The sequence below is a fragment of the Stigmatopora nigra genome, chromosome 2 (assembly GCF_051989575.1).
Source record: "Stigmatopora nigra isolate UIUO_SnigA chromosome 2, RoL_Snig_1.1, whole genome shotgun sequence".
In the NCBI taxonomy this organism is placed as follows: Eukaryota; Metazoa; Chordata; class Actinopteri; order Syngnathiformes; family Syngnathidae; genus Stigmatopora; species Stigmatopora nigra.
Window position 1 is genome coordinate 10,759,096 of NC_135509.1, and position 27,365 is coordinate 10,786,460.

General features: G+C 41.6%; 2 protein-coding genes and 1 long non-coding RNA gene across 4 annotated transcripts in view; 2 read left to right on the forward strand and 1 right to left on the reverse strand.

The window, feature by feature from the left end:
- Window positions 1–10,826, forward strand: part of lrrk2 (leucine-rich repeat kinase 2) — a 20,708-nt gene extending 9,882 nt beyond the window's left edge. The window contains exons 23-51 of the mRNA XM_077743284.1: window positions 32–282; window positions 362–513; window positions 593–686; window positions 906–1,092; window positions 1,165–1,346; window positions 1,498–1,727; window positions 2,069–2,196; window positions 2,489–2,707; window positions 2,783–2,984; window positions 3,614–3,702; window positions 3,811–3,989; window positions 4,074–4,228; window positions 4,294–4,440; window positions 5,071–5,262; window positions 5,337–5,483; window positions 5,967–6,079; window positions 6,138–6,328; window positions 6,392–6,552; window positions 6,761–6,931; window positions 7,031–7,131; window positions 7,201–7,398; window positions 7,485–7,678; window positions 8,154–8,226; window positions 8,361–8,548; window positions 8,618–8,764; window positions 9,310–9,539; window positions 9,688–9,756; window positions 9,831–9,966; window positions 10,065–10,826. Coding sequence (XP_077599410.1) covers window positions 32–282; window positions 362–513; window positions 593–686; window positions 906–1,092; window positions 1,165–1,346; window positions 1,498–1,727; window positions 2,069–2,196; window positions 2,489–2,707; window positions 2,783–2,984; window positions 3,614–3,702; window positions 3,811–3,989; window positions 4,074–4,228; window positions 4,294–4,440; window positions 5,071–5,262; window positions 5,337–5,483; window positions 5,967–6,079; window positions 6,138–6,328; window positions 6,392–6,552; window positions 6,761–6,931; window positions 7,031–7,131; window positions 7,201–7,398; window positions 7,485–7,678; window positions 8,154–8,226; window positions 8,361–8,548; window positions 8,618–8,764; window positions 9,310–9,539; window positions 9,688–9,756; window positions 9,831–9,958 — 4,518 coding nt within the window. The 3' untranslated portion in view covers window positions 9,959–9,966; window positions 10,065–10,826. The remainder of the gene's footprint in view (window positions 1–31; window positions 283–361; window positions 514–592; window positions 687–905; window positions 1,093–1,164; window positions 1,347–1,497; window positions 1,728–2,068; window positions 2,197–2,488; window positions 2,708–2,782; window positions 2,985–3,613; window positions 3,703–3,810; window positions 3,990–4,073; window positions 4,229–4,293; window positions 4,441–5,070; window positions 5,263–5,336; window positions 5,484–5,966; window positions 6,080–6,137; window positions 6,329–6,391; window positions 6,553–6,760; window positions 6,932–7,030; window positions 7,132–7,200; window positions 7,399–7,484; window positions 7,679–8,153; window positions 8,227–8,360; window positions 8,549–8,617; window positions 8,765–9,309; window positions 9,540–9,687; window positions 9,757–9,830; window positions 9,967–10,064) is intronic.
- Window positions 10,827–11,270: 444 nt separating this feature from the next.
- slc6a15 (solute carrier family 6 member 15) lies at window positions 11,271–23,036 on the reverse strand. 2 transcript variants are annotated; one of them, XM_077744852.1, is made up of 12 exons: window positions 22,842–23,036; window positions 20,832–21,289; window positions 17,708–17,865; window positions 17,493–17,553; window positions 17,044–17,225; window positions 14,642–14,752; window positions 13,913–14,154; window positions 13,596–13,788; window positions 13,226–13,418; window positions 12,898–13,057; window positions 12,560–12,722; window positions 11,271–12,091 (listed from the first exon to the last, which is right to left on the reverse strand). In XM_077744852.1, exons 2-12 carry the CDS (start codon window positions 21,133–21,135, stop codon window positions 11,702–11,704), a joined length of 2,157 nt encoding a protein of 718 aa, XP_077600978.1. In that variant the 5' UTR covers window positions 21,136–21,289; window positions 22,842–23,036; the 3' UTR covers window positions 11,271–11,701. The 2 variants fall into 2 exon arrangements, with proteins under 2 accessions (XP_077600978.1, XP_077600972.1); XM_077744846.1 differs by having other exon boundaries at window positions 17,493–17,619; window positions 22,842–23,035.
- Window positions 21,538–26,850, forward strand: LOC144215744 (uncharacterized). The gene is made up of 3 exons (XR_013330493.1): window positions 21,538–21,781; window positions 24,700–24,871; window positions 26,689–26,850. It is a non-coding gene; the product is annotated as an uncharacterized LOC144215744 (long non-coding RNA).
- Window positions 26,851–27,365: the final 515 nt, after the last annotated feature.

Sequence of the window (27,365 nt, forward strand, 5' to 3'; positions counted from 1 at the left end):
CTAAAACGAAAATCTTTTGTCTTGGATGCAGAACCTGAGCAGCCTGACTCGACTGGACCTGCAAGGCAACCAGCTTAAGACTCTTCCGACTGAGATAATGGCATTGCCCGCCCTGGCTTCATTCAACGTGTCACGCAATTGCGTGGGTCCCCACCTCGACTTGGACCCGGCGACGAGCTGTCCATCACTCCGACAGCTCAACTTGTCCTTCAATAAGCTGACCACCTTCCCAGACCAACTGGGCCGTGCCGCAGAGCACCTGGAGGAGCTGCTAATGGAAGGGTGGGGCTCTCCACAGTGTTGTGCGCTAAGTCATCTTTCTGACTGCAGAACAGCACTGAGTCTTGTCTTCCATTTGCAGAAACAGCATAGCCCAGCTCTGCACGTCCCCACCAAACCTCCCCGAGATCAAACTGCTGGATGTCAGCAAGAACGCCATAACGGACATCTCCCTGGATTTTTTGACGGGCTGTCTCAAACTGGAAGTCTTCAACGCCTCCTCCAACAAATTAAGTGAGTAGCTAACTAGCTGTTAAAAGGCAGACTTGGCTACCTGTGTTCTACTATTGATAGAGAGCATTGTCACTTCCAGGTTCACTTGGACAGCTGCCACCAAAGCTTGCCACCCTAAAACTTGCCAACAACAATTTCACTACTGTCACTGACGCCATACTCTGCCTATCCAAGTGAGCGTAAATAGTTTCACTTTATGAATCGTTGTTCTTTTTGTCATGCATGACTTGCTCGTTTATTCTTTTTTTTTTTTCTCTACTGGTCTGATTCATAAAGAGGAATATTCAAGAAATATTCATTTTTATATTTATGGAGTGAAAAATGATGCCACAATAACATTAAACTTTTAATATTATACTTAATATTTAATTCTTTGTTTTTTTCCCTCTCAGCTTGAGATCGGTGGACATGAGGACCAATCACATCTCAGTGTTGCCTGGCCCAGGCTCATGGGCGTCCAGTAATCTACGCGAGCTCATGTTCAGCCACAATGTCATCAGCACTCTGGATTTAAGCGGGCCTGTCCACAAGTGGACCCGACTGGAGAAGCTTCACTTGAGCAATAACAACTTGACTGAGGTTAAATTAATTGGCAGGAGAAGAGCTGCAAGACGACACAAAATGATGAATTTTTGTTCCCTGCAATGTCAGATCCCACCACAGATTGGTCTGCTGGAGGGGCTCACTTCCTTGGACGTGAGCCGCAACACTGGCCTGCGCTCCTTACCGGACGAGATGGGTAGGCTGGCCCGTTTGTGGGACCTCCCGCTGGATGGTCTACGACTCCAGTTGGACCTTAAACTAATCGGAAGCAAAACTAAGGACATTGTCAGGTTAGACTTGTGATTTGATATACATGCATGTATTTGGAAAATGTTCATGTTCTGTTTTAATCCTTACGGATCCTAAAGTGGTGAAACTTGGTAGGGCCATCAGAAGTTGTCCAGAAGATCAAATTTAAGGACTTTGCTCCTTCTGGTCCAGGTTTCTGCAGCAGCGTCTGAAGAAAGCAGTTCCGTACTACCGCATGAAACTAATAGTGGTGGGGAACGCTGGCAGTGGGAAAAGCAGCTTGATCCGCAAGCTAATGAAGATCAAGCGCTCACAGCAGGCCTCCTCCAGGCGTACAGCTGGGAACAGCGTGGATGTGCGCGACTGGACCATCAGAGAACGGGACAAGAAAAAGCTGCTGCTAAATGTTTGGGACTTCTCAGGTGGGTTTTTTTTTTGCAGCACTTTCTGATCATTTCAACAATATTGGAACCATTGACCCACATCTAAAACTTCACTTTTTAGATACGTACGACAGCATTCTCATGAGCTGTGATATACATACAATCCATTTGGACTCAATTGGATTGAATGACTAATTCCATTGGCTTTAGAATGAAGGTTCTTCTTTTGCTAACTGCCAAAATGTATACTGAACACTATACATACAGTGATGGCGAATGCATTAATATATATTTCTAACATTCTGGATGTAGTAGCATTTCTCTCAAATCTGGCAATTTGGTCAGCAGGCATTTAGTTTTATGGATTACTTCTCCTTTAGGTGGCGATGAATTGTGCGGCTCCCAGTCTCACTTCCTATCAGCCAGAGCACTCTATTTGGTGGTGCATGACATGAGCAAAGGGGCCCAGCAGTTGGATGCGCTTAAGCCCTGGCTCTTTAACATCAAGGTAGTTAGAATAAAGCCAATCCACTACACTACTTTCAGGCCTAATTATAACACACAAAACCTAAATAACCTACCGGAATGCTGGGTGTGTAACTTTAATCACAGTCCTTCTTCTAACCTAACTGAAAATCTTCCCCACTTCCTTGAGGTGGCACTAAAGTTTTCTTTTAACCTCAAATGTCATTTTCACTTTTACTTAAGTCTATAATACATCCAACCAAACACTAAAGTAAAATAACGCTACACCAGTTCTTGATACAGGAGTGACTAAAATGTCTGCCATCCTGTTGAAGGCCGTGGCTCCGCTGTCTCCGGTCATCCTTGTGGGAACTCACATGGACGTGTGCGACGATGCGGCCTTCCAGGCCTGCCTGACCAAGATCCGCGAGGAACTGCTCAACCACCAGGGCTTCCCGACCATCCAGGACTACTTCACGGTGTCCGCCTGCGAGGACTCGGATGCCGTCGTCCGGCTCCGCAAGGCTATCGCCAAAGAAGCCGCCGACTTCAAGGTGACTTGACGTTGATGTCGTCTTGTTGAAATCCCCTTTCCTCACACCCTGCTTCTTTCTTCTTCTGTCCCGCAGATGCAGGGTCAGCCTGTCATGGGGCAGCTGGTTCCTGACAGCTACGTGGAGCTGGAACGCAGGCTTCTCCAGGAAAGGAGCAGGGTTTCCACAGAGTTCCCAGTCCTGACACGCCATCGTCTGATGGAGCTTATCGAAGAGAGTCAGCTGCCATTGGAGGAGGCAGAGCTTCCCCACGCCATTCATTTCCTCAGCCAAGCCGGTGAGTGTTAGGCTTCTAATTCGTCACAGATTCACACATTCTGTCTGTTTGGCACACCCAAATACTTAGTGTTTGGAGCTTGCCAAACATTTGAACACAAAAGCCACATTGGATTTTTCCAGTGAACAAATGCACCAGCTAAAGTAGAAAAAATAAAAACAATATTTAGAAATGAAAATATTCCATTTTAACAGAGCAATGATAAGTATGATTGTTTGTGTGTGTCATTTTTAAGAAATGTAAAATCCTTAGCTCCTTAACTTTGAAGTGTGTATTCATAATAGTTTATTTAAATAATAAGATAAAAATGGATCAACAATTTTAGTTACCATTTTCTGTTATAATCAATAAACATCTTATCGACCCAGATCAAATTCAAAAAGTAATACTCTCATGTCACTTGTAGATAATTAAGTGAAAGGCTGTGTATTATATGTGTGGTACTAGTTCATTATCTAATCACTAAAAAACTGTCAAATAATTTTCTTTTTATTTTGTATTTCATGATGACTCAATAATCCACTGATGTATTTTAGTCATTAGAAAAAAAGCTGGTCAAACACGGTTATTGAAAAGGAAACTACTTCTCACGCATGATTTTGTTGTTCTTTCTTTGAATGTCTGTTAAGGAGTCTTATTGCATTTTGATGATCCCACCCTCCAGCTCCAAGACCTTTACTTTATCGACCCACAGTGGCTCTGCAATGTCCTCTCACAGGTGTGTTTTCATTTTTTAAAGCTTCAACCATTTCAAACACAATCTCTACGCATTTTAATAAGGCGTTTTTATTCAAAACAAACATTATTCCTACTCATTTTTTTGCAGAAAATAGCCCCAACGGCTCGCATCCATTCCCGAGGAGTTACTCAGCGTTCAGCGGTGGAACACCTTTTGCAGGAGACCAAATGTTTCCCCGCCGGTCACACCAACCACTATTTAAAATTGCTGGAAAAGTTTCAGATTGCTCTGCCCTTTGGACATGACCAATTGCTTGTGCCCAGCAGGTACAAAGAAGAAACAAAACCAAACTAAAAAAACTCAAACTTTCTATTATATACCTCATCTTTTACTATTTTTTGTTCTTTCAGTTTGCCCAAGGACAAGCCGAGCATTGAACTACCTCATTGCGAGAACTCGGAGCTAATTGTGCGAGAGTACGAGGTACCGTATTTCCCCATGGACTTCTGGTCCCGACAGATCAGCCGTTTGCTGGAGGTCTCGTCTTATTTGCTCTATGGAAGAGGTAACACGCAATATAGCTCTTCTCAATCTCCACTGTGACTCATTTGCCGCCTTGTGGTTATCCAGAGAAAGCGTGCCTGCCCGAACGATTATGCTGGAGCCGAGGCGTGTACCTGAGTTGGTCGACCGAGGCCTACTGTCTGGTGGAAGCGGCCGAGCGGAAGGAAGACGCTTCCAGCGTGCTGAGGATTACCGTCCCCTCCTCCCGCAAAGGTACACACACGTGTACGACATTGGCAACAGGGAGTCATATCAAGAGAAGCGACCATTCGCATTTGAGAGTCAGTATTTTGAATATGGAAGGAAACAACGTACTTTGAGCAGGAATGTCAGATAAATTGCAGGAGCCAACTTGAAATCTTTCACTTTAATTTGTCAATTACTATTTGATATAGTATATCACCATATTGTACAACACTGATATGTATATATATATATATATGTGTGTGTGTTTAGCTTTTCTTAACACGTAATGAGAAATCAGTCCCAATTACACCATTTTCTGATGATTGGTATTGGTTAAAAAAAAAAAAATAAGATCAGGTTTTCAAAACTTATTTGCTTAATCATTAAATCCCAACCTGAAATTGATCTAATATCTGTAACCGTCATGAGTTTCCTGTGTTATGTAACAGATTGTTGTTGAAGTTGCGAAATGAGGCACGTGCTACCGATTTGTTTTTTCCACCAGACATAATGGCTTTTCGTTAATTACTGTTGATGAATTGGAATTTTGAATTACAGCCAATGCTAGTCACAGACCACACCCAGGCTTCATTTGTTTACTCGTACCAGTTGGCAAATCATTCTCATTGTTTTTTTTATTTTTGGGTTTGTCGGTAGGCCATGTACTCCTGGGTCAGGTGGTAGATCAAGTGGACTCTCTGCTGGAGGAGTGGTTCCCCGGCCTGCTGAATACGGACGTACACGGCAGCGGCGAGGCACTCCTTAAAAAATGGGCCCTCTACAGCTTTCGCGACGAAGACGAATGGAGCAAGATGCTCTTGGAGGATCTCTTTGTTTATTTTGACCAGGGTACAGTCAGCAAAGCGTAAATAAATTTAGAAATGATGAAGTCAAGTGTCAAAAGTGATTGTCTTTCTCCTCAGACTTTCTTCTGGTGAACCCGGAGGACCCACGCTACACCATGCCAATCTCTCAGATTGCTCCAGACATGGTCCTCAGTGACCAGCCAGCTGGGACCATCCTGGACAGTGACGAGCTGCACGTGGATCTCGCCAAAGCCAACCTCCTAGGTGAAAAAGGACACTTGATTATGAAGTAACTGTAATAATTGCTGTTGTATGTAATACATTAATGTCAACTCGATTTTATGTGGGCCGGACCATTTTAGATAAAGTATTCAGATTTTTTTAGAAATGGATTAAATTAACTGAATTACAAAACTCTGAATATTCAGTATTTTTTTATAGATCTAAAACAATGTTTATTTTAGCTTTCTTTATATATATTTAGATTTTACAAAAGGATTTTTGAACTAAAAACACAGAAAAAAATGGATTATAAAATTACATTTATTGATTTAAAAGGGGGAAAATCGGGAAATTTAATATACATCAATACTCTTCATTTTAGTTTGATTCTAAAACAGAAAGTCGGCACTCATCATTTACTTTCCCGGGTCACACAAAATGATGCGTGTAGTGAATCAAATCATAAGAGATGTTTTTGAAGAAAAATAAATAAATAAATCAACATGTCCATCCTGATAAAAACAGGGGATGGTGGCTTTGGCACAGTATACCGAGGTGTCTACAAGAACGATGATGTGGCCGTGAAGTTATTCAACAAGCACGCATCTGAACTTTACATCTACAGACTCCTCCGACAGGTACAGCAGACATTGTTGCCCGCTTTGCGTCGTCACAGATTAAAAATCCACTGTTCAGGAGCTGGCGGTGCTGGGCCGCCTGCGCCACCCGAGCCTCGTGGGCCTGCTGGCAGCAGGCACTGCCCCACACATACTGGTGATGGAGTTGGCCTTGTGGGGCTCCCTGGATTCCTTGTTCCAGCACAAGAAAGGAAGCCTGAATAGGAAGCTCAGGCACAGGATCGCTCTGCACGTGGCTGACGGACTGCGGTAAGGTTGTAGTATCGATTTTTTGTCCCTAAAAGTGTTCATGACTTAATATTCTCCTGCCAGTTACCTGCATTCAGCCATGATCATCTACCGTGACCTTAAGCCTCACAATGTGCTCCTATTCAACCTGAAGACGGACGCCGACGTCATTGCCAAGATCACCGACTATGGCATCGCTCAGTACTGCTGCAGCATGGGAGTGCGCAGCTCGGAGGGAACGCCGGGTTAGTGCACTCTCACTTTATCAACGTCCAGCAAAGAAATATCTTTTGTCAGAATGTTAAAACACAGCAAACTAGAAAGAACAACATCCTGCATGTTTAATATCTTTACTCCAGCTCAACTAATATACAACATAATTCCCAGAAACTTGGAAATCCAACTACCACTTCAAAAGACTACACTGACGCTAATTGTTTGCTCCTCCTCCAGGTTTCCGCGCACCAGAGGTGGCCAGAGGGAACGTGACGTATAACCAACAGGCCGACGTCTTCTCCTTTGGACTGCTCCTCTACGACCTGCTGACAGGTGGTGAGCGCATCTGCGACGGCGTCAAGTTCCCTAGCGAGTTTGACGAGGTGGCCGTGCAGGGAAAGTTACCAGGTAAACAAGCAATAAGGTATACAGGTGTCTGGCACCAAGTAGAATTAATTAACTAATTCATGGCATGGTGGTGCTGGAACGATAATGTTTATCATGCAGATGTGGTGAAGCACTACGGCTGCTCTCCTTGGCCTGAATTCCAAGCATTGAAGACGGAATGTCTAAGGGTCAATCCTCACGACAGACCCACGTCAGCGCAGGTGGGGGTTTTGAAATGCATCTCCTATGCCACTGTAGACATTTTTAGAAGTGCTTTGTGGTGGGATTAGGTTTTTGCCAGGCTTAACTCAGGTGAGATGCTGTGTCTGATGAGAGAGCTGCAACTTCCCGGGCCCGGAAACGCAGAGTGCGTGGTGGTGGCTTCGGCTTCCAGGGCTTGCACGGCCTGGCTAGGAGGAGGCAGCAGCACCCAGAGGGTGGGATCCATTACTGCCGTGGACTTGGACACCAATGAAGTCAGCACGCAGGTAGCAGCAACTCCAAACTGTAGCAAATATTATTTTTTCTTACATATTTTTTCCACTTTGACTTATGAGACGTGGTTCGATTTTAGGTGATTGACAACAGTCCCGTCCTTTGCCTGGTGTCGGTGCGGCTTCCCGGCGAGGCTTGCGATTGGCTAGTGGCCGGTACACAGTCGGGCTCGCTGCTGGTACTCTGTGGCGAGAACGCAACCACGTGGTTCCGGTTAAACAACGTCAGCGATGCGGTCACCTCCCTCTACTTTCATGCCAACCAGCCACGCCTGTGAGTTAATTTGGATTTAAATATTTTATAGGCATTCAAGTTGGCAGACACATATAAAATGTACTACCAAGCACCCCATGACAGAAGCCTATTCATTTTAAATATAGTACCACAGCCATCCAAAACTGCTATCTTTTAAAAGTTTGAATTGAACTTTACTATTGTATTACTTCGGAAGTGGGCATTTCATTTTCAACGCAATACCAGCTAAGACAAAATGTAAAATTTTACCTATAAGGCAAACTAGAGTTTTAAAATTGGATTTAATTGTACCATATGACCTTTTGGACAAGAAAGGTTTGAAATTTATGAGAGCCTTTTGATGTGTACTATTCATTGGGTAATTCATTGGGATCATTCACTGTCAGCCTTACCTTTTAACAATAGATTGGACATTAAGCGCTGTCATTGAGTTAAATGAGTGTCCTATTAAACCTAAAGGGCATTTTTTTTGTCTTCCATTGTATTTCTTTAGGCAAAGGAAAAACTATTTACTGGTGGGCACCGCCGACGGCCTTCTCACCATTTATGAGGATTCTGCACTAAAGGTTTGAACAGGAATTCACTTCCAACAATATTTTCCCAATGTTTCCCCGCATATTCCTTCATCTGAAAAAGTCTGCCTCTTCTGTTCTTACTCCATTTTTGTTCCTCCATCTCATTTCTGTCAATGTTCCGCCAGAATTTGGGCCAGCCGGTGAAATCTGTGGTGCTGGGCAACGTCAACACTCCAGTGGTGTGCCTGGGAATGTCAACGTACTCTCTGGACGGCCGCTGCGTTTGGGCCGGCTGCGGCACCAAGATCTTGTCCTTGAGCGCCGACTACGACGTGAGCCGGAGCATCGACACCCGGAGGCCCCTCACACTCCCGTCAGTGCAAAATGGCCCACATGATAAAGTAGCCATATACCTTGTTAAATGATATTTACCTTTCTGCAGGCGTCAGCCTAGCGGCGAGGCCAGTGTGTGGCGTATGGCGGTGGATAAGTACGTGTATCTCAGCAAAGCCGGCATGGCCACTGTTGAAGTTTGGGACAAGAGGAGTGAGCGCATGCTGGACTGCATTGACTGCGCACAAATTATTCGGTAAGGCAAACGAGAACAGCCACGATGTTGAACTATCGCCGTCATTGACATATATATGTCGTGGTAGAAGTCCATTGATTTGGATGACTGTATTGATTAGGAATGTTATTTTGACTTGGAGGACCTTGACAAAATTGCAAAGCTATTTGAAAGCTGATTAGAATTAGCCGTGACCGGACGTTTGGTCGCTGGTCTTTTGGTCACCGGTGAAATGTACTTAGATATTAAACAGTACTTAGATATTAAACTCTCTCTCTCATGAATATAATTTTGAGAGCTGGTTTCAACAGTAAACTCTCTGTCACCATTTGACTGGCGACCAAAAGAGACCAAAAGACCGGTGACCAAACGTCCGAGCACCGAATTAGCCAAGCAATAACCTTTTTGGAGATCTTGTAATCTGAGAAATAAGAAATATCTGTAAAATGAGAAATATCTGTAAATTGATGAAAGCTTGCTCAAAATGTAGTGTTATTTTTTTTATCTCTTTGTGTATCCCAATATAAACTTTGAAATTAGAATTCTCCATTCTGCTATCCTTGCAGGGACGAATGCAGCTCAGGTTTAGCGGCAGATATAGCTGCCGATGGCTCTCCGTCTTGGTCCCGCTGGGCGCGGGTCAAGTCTCTGCTGGTGGGCCGTGGCTCAGCCACACTATGGGTGGGAACCCGAGGGGGACATCTGCTCTTGCTGGAGCTAGGCAACAAGCACCACGTCTTGCAAGTCATCCCGCCGCGATGCCACTCGCTACGATGCTTCGCCTCGGCATACATAGGTAGGTACCACCTCAAAGGATAACTTTTGGCAATGAAGATTTTCAACTGTATTCAATTCATCCCTCACTATTCAAACACGCACTGGACACAAAAATTACCATCTGTAATTGTGAATTATAACCACGGAAGTCTAATGTACCTCATCAGAGACACTGAACTGGAAGAATGTGGTATTGGTGTTGGGCAGAAGACTCCCACGCGACAAAAGCGAGTGGGGTGGGTTTTACAAATGATATTACTTGCCGGATGTGAATTATGGACAAGTTAGCACTTGTTCGGTGTGCCCCCAGATACGCAGTCGGTGCTGATGGTGTGGAATAGCACGCTGGCCTGCGAGACCAGAAACTTGAACAAACATGCCGAGAAGCGAGAACGCATCGCGGCCGCCATGAGAGAGCAACTACACAATCATGACTGAATGCACAGGTTGTTCCAATTTGAATGGATCTGTCATTAACTCTTCCTGTTCAGTTAGAAAAAAAATGTATGAATATGTAACTTTTCTTCTGATTCACATTTTCCAGAGAAAGGGATTTACTTGACCTCAGCCAACGCTTGACTGAACTTTTCATTTGGAACATATCCCAAATCAAAACAATAATGAGGAGTCACACTGGGACAAATCAAGACGAGAGAGGCAAAATTTGATTTTAAAGGGACATAACTTTCTGCATTTAGAGCCCTGGGTCAATAATGTTGCTTGTTGTTCACTGGTGAACAAAACACAAACATGCAAGCCCCTTGTTTAAAAAACAAAACAAAATTGCACTTGCTAACAATGTCAGCCATTTCAATTCTTATGACTGCCAACTCATGAAGGACTTAATAAACATGACACCATTTTTAATTGTGATGCTCTCATCTCGATTCAAAATGACTATTGCTGTCATTTCAAGTAGAAATGTAATAATTCAAGCCACTTATTTAAAATCAAGTCCCAACCCACAACATGTTATTATAAGACAATTTGATTTTATATTACTTAAAATAATTATTTCCCTATTACGTTTCACATTTTAACATGACACATTATTATATTATCAAAAAAAAGGAGTCGAGGCCTTAAGTCTTTTTTTTTTTTTTACATATATTTAATGTTTAATGTAGAAGAGGAGGAGGGAAAAAGACATTTCTTTGCTGCATGTTTTCAAGCCATTTCATGGATAAAAACTATTTACAAGAACGAGGACTCGGCCCTCACCAACTCATTAGTACAAAAGAACAATGACGTTAATAATGAGGATTTGATGACTGAACCTTAATTACATGTATCCAACTGAGCCAGATAAATATATTTATATGCTATTTACAGAATAGCCCAACTATACAAAGGTGGCGTATTCTATAACTGCAGATGTGGGCACACATTAACCTCGAAGAATGGCGGGAGTCCTGGAATGTACGCAGGGACGTATACGCCCACCTTCTTGCTGACTGCTTCTTTTTTACGTTGGCTCGGTGGCACATTCACCTTATTGCTCGCACTTTCTAAGGCAGCAAGAAGGCGGGATCCAAAGTTCAAGTAATGTGGCGGGGAAAAACCTGGGAAAAGTCTCACACTCACTGGACACTTCATTAGGTATACATTTTGTGATGAATTCTAGTATAAAACTGATTGTTGTCACAGTTTAAAAAAAACCTTAACGTTTTAACCTTAACGTTTTAATCTTAACGTTTTAACCTTAACGTTTTAACCTTAACGCGCCAATGAGTGTTTTTTAGTGCTAAAAGCAAAAAGAAATATTTTTTAATTTAATTTAAGGCAGATAACCAGGTGACTAATCTGCGGTTTGTGGGCCGTTAGAGGTCCCCCAGAAAAATGTATGCGGCCTACGATCCAATTCTCAAAACAAATACAGCAAACGAAGGCTTGCCCGTAACTCAATTTCAGTAGAACATTTCTCATGTTTATATTTAAAAGTTTTGAATGTGTAAATGTGGTTGTCCAAATTTATAATGAAGCTAATTCGCCTCAATTTATTTTGGGGGGAAAGTAATGTACAGTGACCTGTGAGTGTTTATTCCCAGGCCTTTGTTGTTTTATGGTAATGTTAAGGTTCACAGGTAACAAAAAAGAGAGATGAGAGGAACTAAAGCAGCCAGGCTGTTTAACGCGGCGCACACACGGACGAGGAAACGGGAAGAAGGGGGCCGGGCCGCTCTACAAGTCCGACTCCGGCACGTCCGGCATGTCGGCCATCAGGTAGCCGATGCCGTAGCGACCGTTGGGGGCGGCGTCCGCCTCGGGACCGCTGCGACCAGCGCTCTGCTTGCGGTAGATGCCATTGGCAGGTGTGGGCGATGGAGCCTCGCTGGGCGTGGTCTTGGCGCGGAGGAGGCTGGCGTCGTCATCCTCACCGGGCGCGGGGGTCTCGTTGATGATGATGCCCTTCTTGTAGGACACGGCCGAGATGCCGCCGGAGCCGCCGTCGGCTATCACATTGAAGTAGCGCAGAGCGAAGACCAACGGCACGGGCATCACGGCCAACACCACCAGAGAGAAGCACACTGCCACGCCCCATGGAGGGAAGCCAACGATTTGCTCCTTGGCCTGCAAGGCGAAGCATAGAGGAAAATAATACACACTTGTTGGCATTATAGAGACTTTGCAACGTGCTTGTAATACCTCATAATTGACGGTAAACTACATTGCACACAACAGCAAAATGGCGCCGCCATGCGGAAGCCAGTGGCAGTAGAGCTCTGTCACCATTATTTGTTTTTCTTGTTTTACAGCCCTTCTATCTTTTTTTTAAATTACATTTTAATATTTCTTAATACATTCCTTTTTACTTTACTTTGTACTTTCTACTTGAATGTTTTTACAACTTTCTTAGGGTACTTGGACGTTTGGTCACCGGACGTTTGGTTTCCGGACGTTTGGTCGCCTGGACATTTGGTCACCTGGACGTTTGGGCGCCCGGTCTTTTGGTTGCCGGACATTTGGTCCCCGTTGGTTGCCAGTCTTTTGGTCGCCGGTCAAATGGTGACAGAGTTTACTGTTGAACTTGCAACTAACCTCCGATTGTATCCAGGCACTGTATTCGGGCGGCTTCATGATGAGCTGGACGAAGCTGCTGCCCAGCAGCACCAGCAGCAGGATGGGCGTAATGAACTTCCACATGTAGTAGTAGAAGCGGTACGGCGTGAAGCCCAGCATGTCCTTGAGGTCCTCAAAAAACCTGATGGCACAGAAGGTCAGCAAAACACAGGTCAGTATTTCATCTCCACATTCACAGAGAACTTGAATCGTTACAGAAACTACTTTAAAACATGAATAAGTACATCCAAAGTTTCCCACAGTGTATTTTCACACGACTGACTAATGTGCCGAAAAGGATACAAACTATCACGTACTTGTCAATTCCGTAGAACCACGCGATGGCGAGATTCTCCAGGATGACCACGATGAGCAACGGCAGCGTGGCCGAGTAGTCGTCGAACATGGCGACAAAGTAGTTCCCCGAGCGCTGCACGAAAAGCAGGCCGAGGAAAAAGGCCAGCACGCAACAGCCCACTGCGCCAGAGGGGCAGAACAAGAAGAAGGAAATCACTCTTGGATCACATTGACGGTGATGGAGGTTAACAAAAAGATCTGACTAAATATCACAACAAAACTTGACTGAGAGTGAGTACTTTGGCGATTTCCGGTTACACGGTAAATGAAGAAATGTGTTTTCCTGACCGGTCAAGAGCTCCTTGCGCACTTTGAAGGTGTCGATGAGAGGTGTGAGGATGCCCTCGATGGTGCCGAACATGCTGCCGAGACCCAAGTTGACCAGCATGAGGAAGAACATCACCGACCAGAAGGGAGACGCAGGGAAGTGCGTCATAGCCTCTGTGAAGGCAATAAAGGCCAGGCCTGTTCCTTGCACCGTCTGGTGGGAGGTGGAAAGAGATAGTTAACGTTTCCTTCTCTCAAAAAAACGCAACTTTCCATTTGGAAGACAATTTTCGAAACGGAATACAAGCTATGTATATACTACAGTTGTTGTGATAGAAAAAAACAATACGATGTATTCATAGTCATGGCTATTGTAGGATTTGTCATTTACCTTATTGAGTTCATCTTCAATTCTACAAGATTCCAATCCGAGTGTGAAAAAAGTGTCCTTCTTGACACTTTTGATGTGTTCAATTATCTCATGGTAGTCATCCACGCTCACTTTGTGACTGAAGTTGATGTGGTTGGGGATCAGGTTGGCCTCGGAACCATTTGCCAGCAGACCCAAAATCTTGTTGCTGTTGCTGATCAAAACAATACAAAACGCAGTTGACAATCAAGTATATCCTTACATATCTAATCTTTACATCTTTGTGACTTGTCTTGTAAAGCATGACAGATGAATCCCGTGAGGCGGCAGTCACTCACAGTTCCACGCATCTGCCATTCATGATGTTGGCCTTGAAGCCGAGCACTGCGAACACCACCAAGGTGGCCAGCACGGATGTGAAGAAGTTGATGAACGACACCAGCACGGCATCAAAGTGGCAGTTGTTGTTGCGCTTGTTGTAGCTGGAGAAGGCGATGACGCCGCCGAAGCCCAGGCCCAGCGCAAAGAACACCTGTGTGGCCGCCTCGCGCCACACTTTGGCTTCCAGCATCTTCTCCAGCTGGGACACGAACAAAGGAACATGTTGGGTGAGCTGCCTTTTATAAGTACTACAAGGAGACTCTTTCAATTGGAGCATGAATCAAAATAGTCATATTGCAGAAGCTTGTCTTGCATTGCACTGTGGCTTTTTGTTTTGTCAGGCGAGTGAACCACTACACCATCAGGCAGCTTTAATTGTCAATCAAAAAAGGTGAAATGTGGTTAATCTAACACTTGTTTCCATGGCAATGGAAGCTGGTCAGAATCTGCAGCCTGAGAGTGATTAGTCTGTTACTGCAATGTCAGCCAATCATCTCTTTTTTGTCTGTTTTTCGCCTCAGGCACAGTGGGCTATTTGAAGTACTCAATCTAATTAGTACGGCAAAAACATAAATGTAAATAGATTTTTTTTTTGTTGAAGAATATACTTTCATCATCTTTCCAGGAGAAACCAAAATGATGACTTTAAGAGCATGGAAGACAATGGCTCTGATCTGAGGGCTGACCTTGGGTGTGAACATGTGGCGAATCCCATCCATGGAGCCTTCCAGGAGCAGTGAGCGAACCAGGAAGCAGATGAGTACCACGTACGGGAACAACGAGCTGAAGTACATGACCTGTGAGTACAAACGTGGCATACAAATTTAGTCATATATTTTTAAAAAAACACCAGTGTATAGTGTATAGTTATTTGATCAGAAACCAATTTTTACACAGATTTAAGGTCATTTTCGAAGAATATTTCAAAGTCACGGCCATTTTTAAATGAGGGAGATCTCTTTGTTCATTTTATCTTTGTTCTTCAAGCAAAAAAACTAAGAGGGAAAAGTTTGACTCATTGGCTGTTGTCAAGCAAAATTCTGCAAGGTTATATTAGATTGGATAACTTTACTCATCCCGCATTCAGAAAATGTCATTGTGGCAGTAGCAATGGTGATTAGACAGAACAACAAAGCAAAAACACAAAGCAAATCAAAGTAAATGGGATCGCCAAGAATCACCAAAGGAAGCAAATATGGTGATGACATATCACCAAAATACTCCAACTGTTCTAATCTTGAAATACTTAAAAGGGTCTTCTAAGAGTAATGAGTTATTCTTCCTGCCTGGACCACACTGCCCTCTGTCCCCCGTCCTCGCCATCTTTAACAATCAGCCAAGGGAAAGGGCGCGTGTAACCATGACAACCGGATCCCTTTTCACGCCCACCCACACTCAGTTGAGGGTATTCCTTGAAAAAAAAACCCTCTTTGTGCACACAGGAGGAGGAGAGGCACATTAATATTCTTTTGTACTCACACTTGTAACATGACTGGGAGGGGAGGGGGCTCCTCCAGGGAAAGTTTAGACTCATGGCGTCTCTCGGAGCCATCTAGACACACCTGGTAAAACATCCACATATGGATGGACTGTGTATGTTATCTTCAGGGATTATTTCTACCTTTGTGAAGCAAATACTGCAGCGGCAGCACTAAAATAGAGCAGAGTGGCAGAGGGCGATAGTGGCTTGACAAAGGCGGAGGCTGTCAGCCACATTTCAGCCACCGAGGTCAGATGGGCAGGGACAGTTTGGCTGGACAAATCAAGATGGCCATTGATTTCAGCATCCATCTTGTTTTGTTCGCGTCCGCCATGTTGGACAGTGGTTTAAACAGCGAGACAGCTGCCGTGATAAAACGAACGCTAATGACAATTCCAAAACAGACTTTTTGGCCCAGCTAACAAAAAAAAAAGCTAAATAAATAAATAAAAACAACAAAAAATTGGTCTGTAATGCAAAAAGGGGACCTTTTTTTTTTAAATATGTTCCAGTCTAATTTAATATTTTTCATGCCTTTTCTGTCATTGATAGCCCGCAAAAAGACATACCACAGTTCAAATCATCCATAGAGCAGAGAGAAACTTTCAAAAATCAATATCTCAGAAAATAATTCCATGTATTTACAAACTATTTAGGTTTTATCTAAAAAAACATATATGTAAGGGATTTATTCATGCTGTGTATTAACTTCACTTGATCTTGAGTGTAGTAGGGGTGTGAGGGGTAACATGAAGGAATGAAACCAAATTCAAACATAAAAAGCATTCAAGCTCTCCTCCTGTAAGATTAAATGCTGCCATTTTTTCCAATTAGCTCTAGCTTGACCCCTAGAGTCCAGCGGCTAATGCTTGTCATATGACAAATGATGAAAAGAGAGAAAAGAAAGAAAAAAAAGGAGGTACGCAAAGGTCTTAATCCTTCCGGATGCTAGTCATGTTACTGTCAGCTTTGAAGCGAGAGGTCAGCGTATGTAGGTGAGCTTAAGTTAGAATCCCTTTGGGAAAAATCATAAGAAGAACCGAGGATGACACCCTTGAACAGCCCTTTGTTCCCATATTTGTCATTTATTGCCTTAACATTGCAATTTTTAAAATATGTTGTCATTAGCTTCTCATAGCAATTCAACGTTTTATCAACTGTGAATTATTAGCGATATTATACTTTAAGGTAAAAATTCTTTAGTCTTGTAATCTTCTCACAATGGAATTCTACCAACATTACAATTTTCTTCAAAGTGACGTTACAACTTCATCCTCTCGTAATTCCTTTTTCCCTTTATTTTTGTAATACTGAATTCTTTCCCCTTGAGTATTATTCATTTATTCAACTTCTATGCCTTATCCTCACAAGGGTCGTAGGGTTGCCAAAGCCTATTCCAGCTAACTATGGACACCCTGAATTGGTTGTGAGCCAATCGCAGCTCTAAATTATTCTAACTCCTTTATTCATAATGTTGAAGCCTTATCCTCTTAGCATTTTTAACTCAACAGCCTTTTTCCCAGAAATGCAACTCCGTACTTGGTAATACTCTGACTTCATCCACCTTTTTTTCCCACTTTCATCAAAGAACACAGAAGGTAAAAATACCTTGCCAGAGGACTGGATGCCCTTGATCATAGCCAGGCAGACCATGGACCAGGCAGCCAGGAGGCACAGTGTCATCTTCCAGTTAAGTCCTCCGCCTTCAGAGATGCTGTCGGAGATGTCCAGGGCTTCACGATACCAGTAGTAGGTGGTTGCTGAGCTTTTCTTGCACTCAGGTACCACATCTGTACAGTAACAAGACACTATGTAGTATGCATGGTTTTTGTTTTGAACATTGCACATTTCAAAACAGCTCAATTTTCTTAAAATGCAACTGTTTTTGCTGATAAATGAAAGTTTTTCATATTTTAAGAGGTGATAGTTATCGTAAGTATGTGTCAAAGCATTGCAACTCACATTTTAACATTTTCTCATGAGTAAAAAAAAAATAATAATAATAATTGTCAACTTTTTGCGTCCTTAGAATGTAAAATGAAAGGATTTCATCTTACCAGTGCTGTTCTGGCTTTTGACGAGTGGACACTCATGCCAAGGAAGCGGTTGCTGAAAGGACTGTGAAAAATAAAAGAGGCTCCAACTGATGATGACATTGTAGTAGAGAGCCACGAAGAAACACACCTGCACAGAGCATCAATTATTAGAAGATAGGCCTTGAAGGAAGCCACATGGCTGCCGTTATCCAGCGATCGGTCAGCGCGGGACTCACCACGCAGCTAGCAAAGCCGATACCCCCCAGTCGAGGGCTGATGTAGTTCCAGACGCCGATACTGCCCCGGCGGATGCGCTGACCCACGGCCAGCTCCAAGAAGAAAAGCGGGATGCCAATCAAGATCAGCAGGATCAAGTAGGGCACCAGGTATGCACCTAATATTCAAAATAACACATACAGTACTGTACACTTACATTTTTAAAAAAAATACAAGTTCTAGAGGATTTTCCTCATTTTTACAGTATACTGTATACGTGGTGCATGACATTGTGCTCACTAAAATGGCTGTTTTTCCTTCTGTTGATTTTGCTCCTTTGAATCTGAACAATTATTTTAAGATAATTTTTAATAGACAATAAACTAAAGTAAAATTGGATAAATGTATTTTCATAAGCTCTCTTCCAGCCATCCGTTCATTTTGTTAATAGCTTATCTTAATTTCAATAAGCTATAATCACATTTCGGCCGCCTTTGATAAGAAATCTCTTGCTTCTAACACGTAATGAAATGTGACACAATTTGGGGGGGGGGGGGGGGGGGTCTAAAATAACTCAGGAGGGGTATTACTCTGCTAAATCCTCCCGGGAAGTTTTGATAATATCCAGCATGTTCCCAAAACCACCAAAAATCAGCTTGAGTAGCATTGCCTTCTAAAGAGTCTAAGGCCTACATAGAATCTTTATGTATAGAGATTCTATGCAACCCCTACGTAAAATCTCTATGTATAGAGATTCTATGCAACCCCTACATAGAATCTCTATGTATAGAGATTCTATGCAACCCCTACAGTCATCAGGCAACATCAAATACACACCCGCCTTCCAGGTGGTCTCCCATTGTTTTTCCAGAAGAAAACACTTTTAATATTCCCCCAAAATAGCCATTGGACTTTTGCAGAAGTCCTGGAGTGTCCTTGCTAAATGTGCAAAGGACTATTTGTAGACCAAAACAACCAATAATTGACTAATGGCCAGGATAGGGTAGTAACACGTTCCATGTATTTTATTAATATACTCATATATATATATTTTGCCAATGAATGGTCAAGGTGTGATGACCAATTTTCTTAAGATTTCAAACACATGCGATCCGTAGCGTGACTGAAATGAACTTGTGCGATTATGAGCATGCGTAATGGGAAACGCGTGACAAGTTATCACCTGCCTCAGTGTTTATAAAAGTAAATTGGAAAGTTTCAGGAGGATTTTATGCTACTGGAGACAACATTTGTTTATTCTGATAGCTTCACCTACTGTTTTAAAAAGCCAAAGATATTTTCTACAACTTTGTATACCTTCGAGGTATCAGATAGACATTGGATTTCTATCCAATTAATAGTAAGCCCAGGTTTGATATGAAAATTTCGTAATTGACTGTTGATACCGCATGAAAAAAAAAAGAAAACAGATAAACGTCTCTCATGTTGACTTGAAGTGTTAATGTGGGCAAAGTGTTTGTGGCCAAACCCTGAAGCAAAATTTCCAAAGTGACTCATTTATATTAAACATAACAAGAGGATAAGTTGAAACAAGTGTTTGGGGGAAACATGCTTTCACATTGAACCTCCTTCCAGTCCATAAATAAGCCAAGCTCAATTTTATAACATGCCATTGTTGTAAATTACATAATTTCTACAAAATGTTAGCGCTTCTTTAATACATCTACAAACTTCTTGAATTTTTTTGTCTGAGAATAAATTGAATCCACGACTTACTGATGTAGCAGCTGCTTTTTTTGGTCAACAACTGCAGCTTCCTACATGGTGGTTGCTTTATAGGCCAAAATTTATAGCTACTGACTCATTGAGAGAAAGTTAGATAGTAGCCCTGGCATCCTTTTCCACCTAGTCCTTTGCTTCCTTAAATAGCCAGCAATATTCAACATGAAAGGAAAAGCATATCTTAATGGATCATGTTAACTACATTGAAGTTCCAAGTGTGTGTTTATTCTCGTTGGACACTTCATTAAAACGCGCATTCACACACACACACAAGCAGGGAGGGTGAAGCTGCTTAGGCCTCAGAGCCAGCCACTGTAACCTAATGGCACTTAAAACAACCCTGACTACCTCTGTGAATTATGGAAGGAACATGACTCACAGCATCAATGTGCCAGACACTCCACGATACAGGAGTCTTAGAGCAACGTGAACTTGAGCGAGCAAGTCTAAAATTGCTATTCCATCCTTTTTAAAACACAGTATTACATTACTACTATACAACTATGCTGGTAATAATAATTTATAGACTACTTTACACTAACTACTTTACTAATGCTACTATGGGTTTACGACCATGATAATAAAATTAATAATAAAGTACTTTACTACCAATCTATCACAAAACAGCTTACTTTGCCATAACTACTACTGCTTGACGAATATTTTTTTTTTAATTCAGTTACTACGTCTACTAACATTACTTTTTTTCCTACTATGTACTTTATTCCAACCACCAAGGCACTACTAATATTCTCCTAATACTGGCAAAGTGATTAGATACGCCTACCAGGCTAATTAGATCTAATACAATACTCGGGTATTAAAAGATTAAATCCTTTGCACAGACATTGGCTTTTTTGTGGAAACTAGTGAGGAATTAGAAGAAATATATTACGACAACCATAAAAAAAGAATGGGTACAGACAAAAACAATGTTATTTTAGTGTAGTGCAAGAAACTTTGAGGTTGACAAAATTCCCCAGTAAACATATTCCTTCCTGTCACGTGGGGGATACTATACCTTATGTTAGTATTGTTTTGACACTTTCTGTGTGCTAATAATCATTACCCCCAAAAAGGTTCTTCAAGGATCAGAGAAAATAAAAAGCTTGTCGGCAATTAAACATCTTAAAAATGTGTTCAAAACTACTATACTTTGACGTCACATTTTGAAATAGATATTTCCTATTTACCCAAATGATAAATTATATACAGATGGATTTTTGGTCAGCGCCTTGGCAGTAATTTTAAATACAAATTGGGAGCTAAATATTTCGTTATTGTTTTTTCTATCTTTTATTAAATGAAACATAACAAGAAATGACTGGATCAGTGATAGTATTTCAAGTCAATGGAAACGTGACTAGAGACTGTTCAAAATGGAACTATGCTTCTACTCACCTCCTCCATTCTTTTGGCAGAGGTAGGGGAATCTCCAGACGTTGCCCAGGCCCACAGAGAAGCCCACCTGAGCCAGGATGTACTGCAGTTTGCTGTTCCAGGCCGGCCGTTCCTCCTCCTCCTCGCCGTCGGAGCCGCCCTCTTCCACGTCGCGTCGCTTGCCGTCGCCGTCATGGCCGCCGATGATCAGCGAACTCTTCTTGAAGGAATCATCACAGGCGTCCTCGTTGGAAAGCAGGTCTCGTGCCGACTCGGTGACATCGTCGTCAAGCTCTCTCTTGACGGCTTTGCTGTTTTTGGGCATTTGATAACGCAAACGGGGGGCGAGGGCTGACACCTGCTTGTTGTCGTATTAGTCTTAAGGGATTGCAATTGTTCAACTTTTCTCTTGGTTTGAGTCAGTGGGATTTCCAAATAGAGGTTTGAAGACTTTATTTACTTAGTCATTCTCACCAAATCTGTGGGGAACAATAGAGAAATTAATCAGTAGATCACGCAATCATTTTTCTACAATATTGAAATGAAAACATTGCCCCCCCCCCCAAAAAAAAAGACTAAAGTACGATTTAAAAAATATATATATTTTCCCCTTTCAACTTAAAGAAAATAATTTTGTTTATCACATTTGCTTTATTTAATATATTTAACCCTTTAACTTAAAGAAAGTTTTTTCCCCTATGATCTTTGCTTTATTTAATATTTTTCCCTCTTTAACTCAAAGAAAACAAGTTTATTTTCGGACATTTGCTTTATTTAATATTTTGCCCCTTTTAACCTTTAAAAAATGTTTTTTTGCAGAAAGAAATATCCTCAAAGACAATTTAATATTAGTAAATATTCTATATAAGCCATTCACAACCTTGCAGCGCTGCTTTAAACTCTATTATCTTTTGTTTATCCTCAGTTTTCTTTACCAGAGCATGTTATCGACACCTGGGAACTGTTTTAAAGTAAGGACAAATCTGCTATTTTATTCCGTGAAATTCCCACAAAGAGAAATTATTTACATTAGTACTGTGAAAACAAACCACGTGGCGGGTAAAGCGGCAGGATTGAGGCTATCGCATTTCTCCCTCCTCCTCAATAAATGTTCGAGGGAGGGGGTTCATTAGCATAAAAACCCCAAAAACCCATTGACCCTACAACCTCAATTGTCTCCATCACATGTGGCCGTTTGGGGAGAGCTGGAATAAGTACTTTCCCATTTATTAAATAACATCACCCAACGATATGTAATGCCAATGTGAGTTTTATGGGTCATGTTTTGACCAACGACTTCGCTTCGTAATCATTCAATTGGCAAGACGTCTGCCTAATTTAATTTCTTTGTTTAAACGACAAATGTTCAGGTGACACAAATGTACAATTCCAATTTCCAATGCCTGTCAATCTTATCATTCATCCAGATTTACGTCCACGCAGAAAACCTATAGAAATCCTGAAATCAAAATAATTTTTACTAAAGGCAGGCCTCGGGGTTTTCGCGGGTATCAGACGATGCGAGGGTGCATTTTGCATTGTCTAGCAATGTCTGATGAGTGATGGGGAGGGGGGTACCCGAGGGTGTGGACGACACGCCACGAGCAACATCAGGACATTTTGTTCAAATTCTCTACGAACACAAGGATTTAAAACACAAGAGTTAGGCCGATTACTAGATTTACATAGTTCCAGATTAGCCTAGCTTTCTTAGATGGATGCTGCTGAGTAACCTTCACTGCGTCGATGAGGTTGTGGACAAATATTAATTATTTAACCCACGAGGTGCCAATCATGCCATCTTCAATTTTTTTGATGATGATTATTATTATTTGGATTATTTTAGAATACTGTCATGATGTACAAATCCACGTGACTCGTGCCATTTATGAGCTTCCCTGCCTCCGAGGCGTCCTCATGTGATATTTCATCATCCCATCCACGCGCGCCCGCGTTTGGTACCTCGGTAGCTTCACATGCACGCGCACGCACATTCTCATATAATAGGGATACATCATGGTTGGAACTCACCTCAATGAAGAAGAAAAAACAGCCGATAAGAAGCTGAGACGTTTCAAGGGATGAAATTGTGAGAGCACATGCACGGGGGGGACATTATCACTCGTTCTTAAGGCGTCCAAAATGTGCGTCCTGTGTTCTATGTTCAGTTGGTACTGATGTGTTAGTGGTGCGCTTCTCCGACACAGTCACTTCGTTTCCAGTACAAGACCCAGAAAGCCAAGGGGGCATGCGTTCACATCTACCTTCATCAAATCGTCACACAGTGATTTTCATCGAAATTTCTACCATATATCCTTCTAAAAGTATACTTTTAAACAAATTAGATATATTTAAGAGGAATTTTAAAAAGGTTTTAGCGTTTCATTTGCACACTCATAGCCATGAATACCCCCTTGTTTCTCAATTTTTGGTACGGTCCACTACTAGTTTGTCATTACGGAAAAGGGTTGGCACTTAACGAGCAATGTGCGTCTGTTAGTAAACCGCCCAGGAAGCTCATGTGTGTTGTCCTCTTCAAAGACCTCTTTGAATCTATTTTACTAACGTTTTTCTCTTGTTATAATAAACCGGTAGACAGGAATTAACATGTTTACTTGGAAAAATCCCTGTCATGTACAATGGATACTAGCCCTTTTAAAAAATAATGTATCATTATTATTATTATTTCCAAATTGTTTCTTGATTAAAGAAATAAAATAGATAAAATAAGTAATATTTATGTCCCAAAAAGATTCACTGGAGTGGGTTTAGGTGCATATTTTAGGCTTCTCCGGTGCATCATAATGAAATGTTTTATCTTATTGAATCATCATTGATTGAATCTGTAAAAAGTCCCTGGACCTGAAACAGTTTTGAAAACTAATTTTGTCTTTTAATATGACTTATTAACGATATTTTGTCCATATGATAATACATAGATATAAAAAAGACCTCCATGTGCAACAGGAATCACAGACAATCCCATAAAAGCAACCATATTTAACAGATGAAATTAAAATAGCTCTTAAAAAAGCACAGCGATTTATTGAGAAAAAAAGTTTTCATGCTGACACTCCTCCAGGCAAAATGATCTTTTCATATTTCACACATGCTTACTGCACTTTGTCTTATGATTAGCTTTGTGGCTATACAGAATGAACCATTCCTCCTTGAAGGCAGAAATACTTGATATTATCCTGCAGATGCATTTTTTTGCATCGTGCTCACAAAACTGACCTCGAAGAACCGAAAGCACTTTTGGTCTTCAGATAGGAGAAATATCTAGCAGTTTTCTGTCAAGGCCACACCTGGCCTCATTGCAAGTGAAAATAAGTTACAAAAAAACTAAATACACCTGTAAGACCGGGGGTCCCCAATGTTTTTAACCCAATATAATATATGGTATATAACCCAAAGCACATTGGAGGATGGTGTTTGATTTAGCACACCTATTTAATAGTTGATGGCATGCTTGTGACTTTGGTAACATGAAGCTGATGGAAAGTTGGCGCATATTGTTTCAAGCCGTGCATCACAGAAATGCTAGATCTCAGTGGACCACCTTGCCAAGGCAAAGAATCAATTCACAATTAACTCAAGTTTGCCACTCATCTTAAAATATACTTGGAAAAGAACTGGTATTTTTTATTGTATTAATAAGTCCTCATCAATCATCAACAAAGGCATGAGCAGAAATCCTATTTTCACTGTTATTGGGGGCATATCACCCTTTTTAGGAACTACATAGGGTTTCCCTCACCTGTAATACAACCAGTGATATTACTTTGACCCCAGTGAGGGACTGTGAGCTCCTACAAATTGTTCTTTAAAACTTCTAAAACACCTTGCTATATTTACTCACAATACTTTTGTATTCATCCCAAAAAAGGCACAACATCCTGCCCCCACAGTCCAAAGCTTTGGTCGACGTCAATTATTTAAAATATCATTGTGGCACAATAAACTTTGGCGTCGTGGGACTACGACACTCACTGTGCAGAGAACAAGGTCTTTTTCATGTCTTGTGGGAAGCCTGGACTGCTGTGATATTGTGATAAAAGGTAAAGTAAACACTTATTCTACCTATATTTTGTGTTGTTTACCCTTCTATGAGAGCTTTGGAATTTTCCTTTCATTGGAGAATTCCACAAATGACACAGTAATGTGTAGAATTGACCACTAGTTAACCATGTCTTTGGAATTCACTTTGTATAGTAAGACATAAAGTATTTAAAAGGTAAATTTCTTTCAAAATGCCTATGTATTGATTTTAAGCCATCTGCTATTTGGCGCATCTTACATGCTACCTTTGAGTAAATCATCTGAGGAGCATGTGACCACAAAGAGGATATGTGTTCATTCTTATAATCCTTTTTATCATACAGGAAATAAGAACCAAGGTTAAGGCTAATCGGGAGGTAGAAATGTTGGACTTTGTGAACTTGTTACACTTTTGAGGAATTCTACTAATCCCAGGATCAGTTTGAATGTACGTACTTTGGTTACAATGATGCCAGAAAAAATCTAGAGGGTTCAGAGGTAATATTTGAGGCCAAACAAGGCTAGCTTTGACCTGATACAACTAAAGAATCCAACATTGCGACCCATAGGTTTTGAGGCAAATTAGTTCAGTTTAATATTTCTCCTCTTTAGCTCTCATGCATGACAAAAATAAATACAGTGTCACAGTGTTTTATCTGGGTCAGTACACAATGTATTCCTCAATTGGAGTTGAAGTCGGGAAAAATTTGTGACTTTGTTTCTAAGCAAACATTGTTGTGATCATTATGGTCATCATCATATGTTCAGTGTTAAATATTGAGTGAGTCTTCAAAATGTGGCAAAGACAGTCCACATTTGTTAAGGATAAAGGGAACAAGTGAAATTTGAGTGAGGCCCTCTGGTGGATTAATGGCATGATTTTTGTAACACGGCTGGCACAAAGGGCCCAGGGACAGAGCTGCTAACTCACGGCTTCAGAGAACTCTTGGACAGTCAAACACGCTATTCAAACTACCTTTGACGAGTGTAATCTGTTGTGCAAATCTATGGCTGGCCGCTGTCTGGCCACTGTCTGAGGTGCCTGAACTCGGACAAAAGCTGCGTACACCTTGCACATGCGTGAACTAATTGGAGTGGACAAGACCTGCTGATGGAAGGGTTTTTCCTGATTCATCTGCACCGCAGAGTTGGCCAAACAAGAGCCACAATCTCCACTGAAGTTCTCCTGTGACCCGAGGAGACATATACCATGCACTTTTGCTGACAGTACTCGCACTAGCGTTTTAAAACAGTGAGCAAAGCTTAAAATCCTCCTTGCATGAAGCTCAAATCAATTTAACTGCAGAACTTTCACAATAGCTACAACTACCCCAATGCCCTTTACAAAAAAAACACATTACGAGACACAGAAAAATACACAACACCCCTTGTACTTTCCCACATCCTCTGTGATTCTTAGAACTACTTCACATCTCCTATCTGCAACCAAGGATGTACAGTGAACTATCAGTCCAAAACCGCATCATTGGACTACATTCTTCAATTGATCTACATCTCCGATTGGTTGACAGAAGACAAAGATTTAATAAGATGCAGTTCTCAGAAGCAGTGCTAAAATAACCACATATTTAATCAGTGATTTTGATTTTATCTTGACTATTTATAGCATTGTACATAATACATACTGTACTGTATGCTCCAGCATGTTAGGGCAGGGCAATGTTATTTGATGTGTTTGTGTTGTGTACATTGAATGTAGACTAATATTTGGAACATTGAACACAAACAGGAAGCAGCGCAGGTGCAGGGATGGTTAGTGCCGTCCGTGCCTTGAAGAAAAAGCCAATGTTCCTGTTATTTTTCTCTGTGAATCCAGTCTGGACATGCCGTTCTACCGTGTGAAAGGCAGAGGAAGGAGACCGGGTTCCTTGTGGAGGGCTCTGATGGGAATGCAAACGGGAAAAGCAGTGTAGGCCCAGTGGAATCTCATCAAAGACCGGTCAACACGGGTGTGGAGACTTCGCTGCGGGAGAGGAGAACTATGAGGTAAGTTTGCATTGTTCACTGTGCAACTTTTGTCTTGTTGTCTTGTGATTGTCACTTACAGTCACTGAGTCCAAGTCCAATATTGGGCATTCAAGTTGTTTCATAAGATGATTTCAGGTTGATAGACAATTGATTGTAATAGTTCTCTTTTAATGGATTTTATATGTTATATGTTTTTTGGGGGAGTTTCAGCCATTTCATAGGGCAAAATTCGACCTGTCTGTTTTCTTGGATTAATGCAGTTTTTTTTCGTTCATACCTGTTCAACAGAAATCATTTAACCAATCAGGTTTGTGCTGAAAAAAGAAGCACCTGGCTGCAATCCACTGATTGTACGTCTAGGATATACCAGATTGGTGGAATGTTTTCCTCTTACAGGTTGGAACGAAACCCTTCTGCGGCCCTTTCTGGAATAGTTTAAGTACCACTTGATTAATATTTTATTGCAATAATATATAATATTATATTGGTTTCAATAATTAGTAAAGAGACAAATTTGGGATCAAC

Excerpts from the sequence above, each read along its gene's own strand:
- slc6a15 (XM_077744846.1), bottom strand. The coding sequence starts at position 21,135 with ATGCCCAAAAACAGCAAAGCCGTCAAGAGAGAGCTTGACGACGATGTC. Across the intron at positions 17,226-17,492 it reads CAAAAGCCAGAACAGCACTG|ATGTGGTACCTGAGTGCAAG; the intron begins GTAAGATGAAAT and ends GTTACTGTACAG. Across the intron at positions 14,155-14,641 it reads GCCACATGTTCACACCCAAG|CTGGAGAAGATGCTGGAAGC; the intron begins GTCAGCCCTCAG and ends TTCGTGTCCCAG.